This window comes from Oncorhynchus tshawytscha, linkage group LG13 (assembly GCF_018296145.1).
Source record: "Oncorhynchus tshawytscha isolate Ot180627B linkage group LG13, Otsh_v2.0, whole genome shotgun sequence".
Taxonomy (NCBI): Eukaryota; Metazoa; Chordata; class Actinopteri; order Salmoniformes; family Salmonidae; genus Oncorhynchus; species Oncorhynchus tshawytscha.
Genome location: NC_056441.1, coordinates 24,319,768 through 24,328,825, shown reverse-complemented (window position 1 = coordinate 24,328,825; position 9,058 = coordinate 24,319,768). Strand labels below are relative to the sequence as shown.

General features: G+C 44.3%; 1 protein-coding gene across 1 annotated transcript; it reads right to left on the bottom strand.

Moving 5' to 3' along the window:
• Nucleotides 1–596: 596 nt before the first annotated feature.
• Nucleotides 597–2,557, bottom strand: LOC121838934 (protein rtoA-like). The gene is made up of 3 exons (XM_042294899.1): nucleotides 2,526–2,557; nucleotides 1,253–2,058; nucleotides 597–616 (listed from the first exon to the last, which is right to left on the bottom strand). Exons 1-3 carry the CDS (start codon nucleotides 2,555–2,557, stop codon nucleotides 597–599), a joined length of 858 nt encoding a protein of 285 aa, XP_042150833.1.
• Between the last annotated feature and the right edge of the window lie 6,501 nt (nucleotides 2,558–9,058).

Here is a 9,058-nt window from a genome sequence, read left to right as displayed (position 1 = left end):
ATCTTAAACCCCATATTTGACAAACACCTGTGCGTAAATAGCCCCTTTCGTTGGCATTTGGCACATTATTTAATTTCCTTAGGTGGCTGAAGGTATGTTGGCATCCATGCACTTTCAGGACAATTTGGAAGGTGATCTTTTGCCTTACTGTAAAATAATGGTAAGTTGATATCACTGATGACATGTTGATGCAAGCTTGTATACTTACTGCCTTGTCAGATGAGCCTTAACGTGGTTGTAGCCGCAAAGTCGTTTGACTTGACAATGGAGCAAGAGCATCAATTGATCCTGGAACAGGCCAGTAACCAAAGTTTGAGTCCCAGGACGGACAGGGAAATCTGGAGGAAGTTGCAGCCGAAGAGTTGCTGGCTCCAATATCCTATGTTCTATACCCAGTATCATTGTGCCCTTGGGCAAAGCACTTACCACCAGCAAATATGAAAAGAATGTCTCTGTGAATAGTATTGAATATTACACATAATGTATAACTGGTTTATTTTAGCATTTTGTGTATGCAGTACCAGCAGTTTCATTACTTGTGAACAGTGTATGCAGCACCATCGACATCCTGGCATGGTCTTCCTGTGTCCCCCACCTCACCAGCTGGCCTTGACCACTTCAGAGATACAAGGGGGCACATTTCCAGTGGTGTAAAGTACTTAAGTAAAAATACTTTTAAGTACTACTTAAGAAGTTTGGGGGGGGTATCTGTACTGTACTATTTATGTTTTTGACAACTTTAACTTTTACTCCACTACATTCCTATAGAAAATAATGTACTTTTTACATTTTCCCTGACACCCAAAAGTCCTGCTAAGCAGGACAGGAAAATTGTATAATTCACACACTTATCAAGAGAACATCCCTGGTCATCCCTACTTCCTCTGATCTGGCAGACTCATTAAACACAAATGCTTCGTTTGTAAATTATGTCTGAGTGTTGAACTGTGCCCCTGGTTATCCGTAAATTTAAAAAACAAGAATATCATGTCTTCTGGTTTGCTTAATATAAGGAATTTTAAATGATTTATACTTTTACTTTTGATACTTAAGTACATTTAAAACAAACCAATACTTTTAGGCTTTTACTCAAGTAATATTTTACTGGGTGATTTTTACTTTTACTTGAGTTATTTTCTTTTAAGGTATCTTTACTTTTAGTATGAAAATTGGGTACTTTTTCCACCACTGCACTGTTCCCATGAACCCTGTTGAAACACCTGAGACAAGCCAGCATCAGGAAGTTTCTGACTGGAGCCACGGGAGTTCTGACTGGAGCCAGAGTTCTGACTGGAGCCACGGGAGTTCTGACTGGAGCCACGGGAGTTCTGACTGCAGCCAGAGTTCTGACTGGAGCCACGGGAGTTCTGACTGGAGCCACGGGAGTTCTGACTGGAGCCACGGGAGTTCTGACTGCAGCCAGAGTTCTGACTGGAGCCAAAGTTCTGACTGGAGCCACGGGAGTTCTGACTGGAGCCACGGGAGTTCTGACTGGAGCCACGGGAGTTCTGACTGGAGCCAGAGTTCTGACTGGAGCCACGGGAGTTCTGACTGGAGCCAGAGTTCTGACTGGAGCCACGGGAGTTCTGACTGGAGCCAGAGTTCTGACTGGAGCCAGAGTTCTGACTGGAGCCACGGGAGTTCTGACTGGAGCCACTGGAGTTCTGACTGGAGCCACGGGAGTTCTGACTGCAGCCAGAGTTCTGACTGGAGCCAAAGTTCTGACTGGAGCCACGGGAGTTCTGACTGGAGCCACGGGAGTTCTGACTGGAGCCACAGGAGTTCTGACTGGAGCCAGAGTTCTGACTGGAGCCACGGGAGTTCTGACTGGAGCCAGAGTTCTGACTGGAGCCACGGGAGTTCTGACTGGAACCAGAGTTCTGACTGGAGCCAGAGTTCTGACTGGAGCCACGGGAGTTCTGACTGGAGCCAGAGTTCTGACTGGAGCCACGGGAGTTCTGACTGGAGCCAGAGTTCTGACTGGAGCCACGGGAGTTCTGACTGGAGCCAGAGTTCTGACTGGAGCCAGAGTTCTGACTGGAGCCACGGGAGTTCTGACTGGAGCCAGAGTTCAGAGTGTTCTGAGCCACCCAAGAAGAAGAGAAAGAAGAAGCATGTTGCACCTAAACAGAGAAACCCAGATGGCAGCTTTAATTGGACAAGTACAAGAGAATAATGTAACTGCTGAGGAAAGATGAAGTGGAGGTGGTGGATGAGACACTGACTAACAGACACTGACAGTGAGTCTGAGCAACCTATGAATCGAATGGTGACAGCAGTGAGTAAAGGGAAAAAGCAGTGCATCAAAAGGGAAAAAAGCAACAGTGAAAAGTAGGAGCTGAAACTAGGCTAACCGACTAAACCAAGACAACGGATACTATCAGCAATCTGACATATCCTCATCTCTGGTAGAGACACAGACCGATGGACCACTGGAGTGCTTATTCTACCTAGTAGCAGAGGGCAATGACGAGGCGGACCTGCTCTCAGAAGTGTCGGATGGGCCCTCAGCAGTCCCAACATACCTAGACTTCTCCGAGGGCGCTTTGAGCAACATGATCCTTTCACAATATGCCACTCTCATGAACATGTTCCCTCATCTGCCGCGTCCTCCCTTACCTGTACCCTCCATCCTCCCTCTGCAACCTCACCTCGGCCCAGTCTATGGAGAGACTCCAGACCTACTCACACCATCTACCCACAGCGACTGAGTCACCCATGGCAACCCCAGTGATGCCGGCTACACCCATACAGCTGGCCGTTTTGAGGACCAGTATCCAGCCTCCCGAGAACCCCAGCAGCCAGGTGATGCCGACTACACCAATACCTACTGCCATTCCGGGGTCAGCTTTTTTCCATCTACGTAACATTGCAAAAATCAGAAACTTTCTGTCCAAAAATGATGCCGAAAAATTAATCCATGCTTTTGTCACTTCTAGGTTAGACTACTGCAATGCTCTACTTTCCGGCTACCCGGATAAAGCACTAAATAAACTTCAGTTAGCGCTAAATACGGCTGCTAGAATCCTGACTAGAACCAAAAAATTTTATCATATTACTCCAGTGCTAGCCTCCCTACACTGGCTTCCTGTCAAAGCAAGCTCTGATTTCAAGGTTTTACTGCTAACCTACAAAGCATTACATGGGCTTGCTCCTACCTATCTCTCTGATTTGGTCCTGCCGTACATACCTACACGTACGCTACGGTCACAAGACGCAGGCCTCCTAATTGTCCCTAGAATTTCTAAGCAAACAGCTGGAGGCAGGGCTTTCTCCTATAGACCTCCATTTTTATGGAACGGTCTGCCTACCCATGTCAGAGACGCAAACTCGGTCTCAACCTTTAAGTCTTTACTGAAGACTCATCTCTTCAGTGGGTCATATGATTGAGTGTAGTCTGGCCCAGGAGTAGGAAGGTGAACGGAAAGGCTCTGGAGCAACGAACCGCCCTTGCTGTCTCTGCCTGGCCGGTTCCCCTCTTTCCACTGGGATTCTCTGCCTCTAACCCTATTACAGGGGCTGAGTCACTGGCTTACTGGGGCTCTCTCATGCCGTCCCTGGAAGGGGTGCGTCACCTGAGTGGGTTGATTCACTGATGTGGTCATCCTGTCTGGGTTGGTGCCCCCCCTTGGGTTGTGCCATGGTGGAGATCTTTGTGGGCTATACTCAGACTTGTCTCAGGATGGTACGTTGGTGGTTGAAGATATCCCTCTAGTGGTGTGGGGGCTGTGCTTTGGCAAAGTGGGTGGGGTTATATCCTTCCTGTTTGGCCCTGTCCGGGGGTGTCCTCGGATGGGGCCACAGTGTCTCCTGACCCCTCCTGTCTCAGCCTCCAGTATTTATGCTGCAGTAGTTTATGTGTCGGGGGGCTAGGGTCAGTTTGTTATATCTGGAGTACTTCTCCTGTCCTATTCAGTGTCCTGTGTGAATTTAAGTGTGCTTTCTCTAATTCTCTCTTTCTCTCTTTCTTTCTCTCTCTCGGAGGACCTGATCCCTAGGACCATGCCCCAGGACTACCTGACATGATGACTCCTTGCTGTCCCCAGTCCACCTGGCCGTGCTGCTGCTCCAGTTTCAACTGTTCTGCGTTATTATTATTCGAACATGCTGGTCATTTATGAACATTTGAACATCTTGGCCATGTTCTGTTATAATCTCCACCCGGCACAGCCAGAAGAGGACTGGCCACCCCACATGTGCTCTCTCTAATTCTCTCTTTCTTTCTCTCTCTCGGAGGACCTGAGCCCTAGGACCATGCCCCAGGACTACCTGACATGATGACTCCTTGCTGTCCCCTGTCCACCTGGCCGTGCTGCTGCTCCAGTTTCAACTGTTCTGCCTTATTATTATTCGACCATGCTGGTCATTTATGAACATTTGAACATCTTGGCCATGTTCTGTTATAATCTCCACCCGGCACAGCCAGAAGAGGACTGGCCACCCCACATAGCTTGGTTCCTCTCTAGGTTTCTTCCTAGGTTTTGGCCTTTCTAGGGACTTTTTCCTAGCCACCGTGCTTCTACATCTGCATTGCTTGCTGTTTGGGGTTTTAGGCTGGGTTTCTGTACAGCACTTTGAGATATCAGCTGATGTACGAAGGGCTATATAAATAAATTTGATTTGATTTTGATTTGATTTGACCCTTTAGCTATAACTCCAGAGCCCATGCAGCCAGAAGACTACACCAATTCAGGCAACCACTTGGAGGAACAATATGTTGCCTTACCTGACAATATGGTAAGACCTTTTTGGGACACTGACTATATTTCTACTGAGCCTGCCTCCTCCCCAGAGCCAGAGCCAAGATTCAGCCATTAGTGCTGAGTGCGGAGAGCGAGCCGATGAAGAGGGAGGCCCAGAGACTGAGGCAGCGGGAGGCCCGGGATACATTATATGGCCTGGGCCGCAACCCACTGGCTGACAGGGAGGACTTCACACTGGAGCTCTACCTGTTCACTGACTGAAACACAGTGACTGTGACTATGGAAAAATAACCAACAAACATTTGGAATAAAGACAATGCTCTGCTGTTGTTTATTCTAGTGTAATGTGTGCTTGTTTACACTAGAATCAGTAGTAGGAAATAGAATACCTTCATTATAGATTAGCAAGTGTGAATACCGTGACACTGTTAGCTAGTTGATTAACTAGTCATTTTGATATCTCCATGTCTCTGGGAAATGAAATGTAGTTGGTGGATTTACGTTATTGATTGATATCAGGCAGCAATGATGACAAACAGGACTATAACATATCAAGACGAGGAAGGAAGACAAGGTGCTATATTTTTTTCAGCACTTGTTTTCTGCTGTTGGAACTGTGGCTGTCGTTCGAAGCAGTTGTCTGATTTTAAGGGCTATGTGTGTAGGCCTTATCCTATCAAGACTGAGCGCCCCAAAGGACACAACAGAACAGGACAAGACTTCTGTTCACATGGAGACCCAATATGAAGACATAATATCTGGCCCAATCAAGCAGACGATTCATCTTGTGTAACATGCTGACCCAGAAGAAAGCACTCACTGAAAAATTGCCTTAATGAAATTGACTACACTGCTGTCTAGAGGCAGACAGATTGAAATATTGTCTGTGCTTGTGCTATGACAGTTTGCTACGGGAGTCAGGTAATACATTGATACTGTAGGCTATTACATCATACAGTTAATGCTACATCATCGCTCGTTATGTAGTGTTATCAGTGCTTGACTTGGACTGAAATAGGTTCCGGTACTCATTTTGGGTGTCGGTATTGTTTTTATTTAGGTGTAGGAGCTCCACAATACTTTTGAGCTAATATTCTATAAGATGAACAGGAATTTATCTGGTATTTATGACATCATTGTCACGTTCTGACCATCGTTCGTGTGTGTTTTCCTTGTTTTAGTGTTGGTCAGGACGTGAGCTGGGTGGGCATTCTATGTTGTGTGTCTGGTTTGTCTATTTCTATGTTTGGCCTGATATGGTTCTCAATCAGAGGCAGGTGTTAGTCATTGTCTCTGATTGGGAACCATATTTAGGTAGCCTGTTTTGTGTTGGGTTTTGTGGGTGATTGTTCCTGTCTTTGTGTTTGTGGCACCAGATAGGACTGTTTTGGTTTTTTCACGGTTCTTGTTTTGTAGATTGTTGTACTTTCATCTTTATTAAAGATGCACAAAACTAACCACGCTGCATTTTGGTCCGCCTCTCTTTCCCCAGAAGAAAACCATTACAATCATAGCTGTTCTTTACGAAATAATGAATTAAACCTCTCAAAGATTAAATTCCCAGCAGGTGGTACCTTTTAACTTTGAAACAGTGTCAACTAGAAGTTGTTGAGTTGAATTCCAGTAAACGTTTGATTTAATTATGAGCCATGTAATAAACTTGTAATAGATGACACGACAGAACTTGTTTACTTAACTGCATGCAATCACTTACTGGTGGAGAGGTCACAGCCTGTCTTTGAATCTAATACACACACACACTTTTACTGCACTCATTTCACGGTACCACTGCCTGTAAACTTCCCCTAAATGCCCTATCTTACCATCAAATATTTTGCCTACCTCACCATTGTATTGAAAATACTATGAGAAAATAACACAGCCAATGTAAAGCTGAACATAGTCACTTTAAGTGATGAAGTGTGGGTGTATATTGCAGATAAAGGGAATTGACACCCATTGCTTGTACTTTAATATCAGATCCACACCAAAAACAGGATATCACATGACACTGTGTTTTGATATGTTTACAGTGCTAAGCAACAGCACTGTTTTGCTCTATTTCATTTCTGACATAGACAGGGAAAATAGGTGATCTATCTTTCATATGCCTATAGACTATATTTTCAGCATTATATTGAAAAATGACCCAAATCAAAAAATATATTCAAAAAATGAATGTATGGAAATTATTATTGAACTCAAAATACCACTCATATTTCAGAACAAGTGGTAAAGCTTCATTTGACTCCAGTTTTTGCTTTGTAGCACCTACGTATGAAATATTATGGAGTCCTGGGTAAGTCCAAAAATGTCCTAAATATGCCAACTTTGATTATTTCTCAATTATGTTTTTTGATACAAATGTCAAATGTATGTCAACAATACTTCCTTCAAAGGACCATTCTATTTATTAAATGTTGTGAAAGTCCCGAATCATGGTCTTATTTTGTCCTGGTTTCGTGAGGAATCACCATTATAAAGCTTCCATCACTGGTCTGGTTCCTCTTCCATTGCTCACATTAACTGACACTAAGTGGAAACTGGTCACTGGCGTCACCAACTTTAAAATAACCTTATTTTTGAGGGGGTTAAAACTCTACAGTACTCAAAACAGATTAGTTGCACAACATTAGCAGATTGGTCTTGTAAAAAAAACACTTATGTAATAGTTAGTAGTAAGTAGTTGTACTACAGACTGTCATTGCATTTCAAGACTTACGAGGAAAATGCTTGACATTTTCCAAAGATTTGGCCCCAAGCTGTGCAATGTGTTGGAATTGAGCAGGTACGGCTGGTAAATCTACAAGTTTTTTTTTACCATCGCAAAAAACTTGAACTAGGGCTCTCCCCTAAACCATAACCTTTAGAGACCAGTCTAATTCGAAACAAGAAATAGGGAACTTGAAAGGGAACCATTCTGTAATGTCTGGTTTATATTTAGTTTCTTGGTCAAATGGTAATATTTCTTTAAACCAGAGTAGAGATCAGCTCTGAACTGATGCAATTATGGGGATTGTTTTCCGGTTCTTTGTGTTTATAAGTGCAGAGACAAATAACCACACACTGATATCATGGTCCAAACACACCAAAACAGTCATGAAGAGGGCACGACAAAACCTTTTCCATCAGGGGAGACTGAAATGATTTGGAATGGATCCCCAGATCCTAAAAAAGTTCTACAGCTGCACCATCGAGAGCATCCTGACCGGTTGCATCCCCGCCGGGTATGGCAACTGCTCGGCATCCGACCGTAAGGCGCTACAGAGGGTAATGCTTATGGCCCAATATATTACTAGGGCCAAGCTTCCTGCCATCCAGGATCTATATACTAGGCGGCATCCGAGGAAGTCCCCAAAAATGGTCAAAGACTCCAGTCACCCACGTCATAGACTGTTCTCTCTGCTACTCTGCGGCAAGCGGTACCGAAGCGCCAAGTCTAGGTCCAAAAGGCTTCTTAACAGCTTCTACCTCCAACTTCTGAACAATGAATCAAACGGCCACCTGGACTATTTACCTTGACCCCCCCATTGTTTTTACACTGCTGCAACTCACTGTTATTTATCTATGCATTGTCACTTTACCCCTACTTACAAGTGTCAATCAATCAAATGCATCTTAAAGCCCTTTTTACGGCAGCTGATGTCACAAAGTGCTGTACCGGTACCCAGCCTAAAACCCCAAACAGCAAGCAATGCAGATGTAGAAGCACGGTGTCTAGGAAAAACTCCTTAGAAAGGCCAGAAACTAGGAAGCAACCTAGAGAGGAACCGGGCTCTGAGAGGTGGTCAGTCCTCTTCTGGCTGTGCCGGCTGGAGATTATAACAGAACATGGCCAAGAAGTTAAAACGTTCATAGATGACCAGCAGGGTCAGATAATAATAATCAAATTGGTTGTAGAGGGTGCAACAGGTCAGCAACTCAGGAGTAAATGTCAGTTTGCTTTCATAGTCGATCATTCAGAGTTAGATACAGCAGGTGCGGTAGAGAGAGAGTCCAAAACAGCAGGTCCGGGACAAGGTAGCATTACCTCGACTAACCTGAACCCCCGCACATTGACTCTGTACCGGTACCCCCTGTTTATATGGCCTCGTTATTGTTACGTCATTTTATTGTGTTACTTTTTATGAAATGTTTTACTTAGTTTATTTAGTAAATATTTACTTACCTCTATTTTTTAAACTGCATTGTTGGTTAAGGGTTTGTAAGTAAGCATTTCGAGGTAAGGTCTACACATGTTGTATTCTGCGCATGTGATAAATATAATTTGATTTGATCTGCTGAGCTCTGTGGAAACTACGAGATAAATATCTCTGTTGACCTGATCTGAATGCAAGTTATTTGAAGCCTAATAT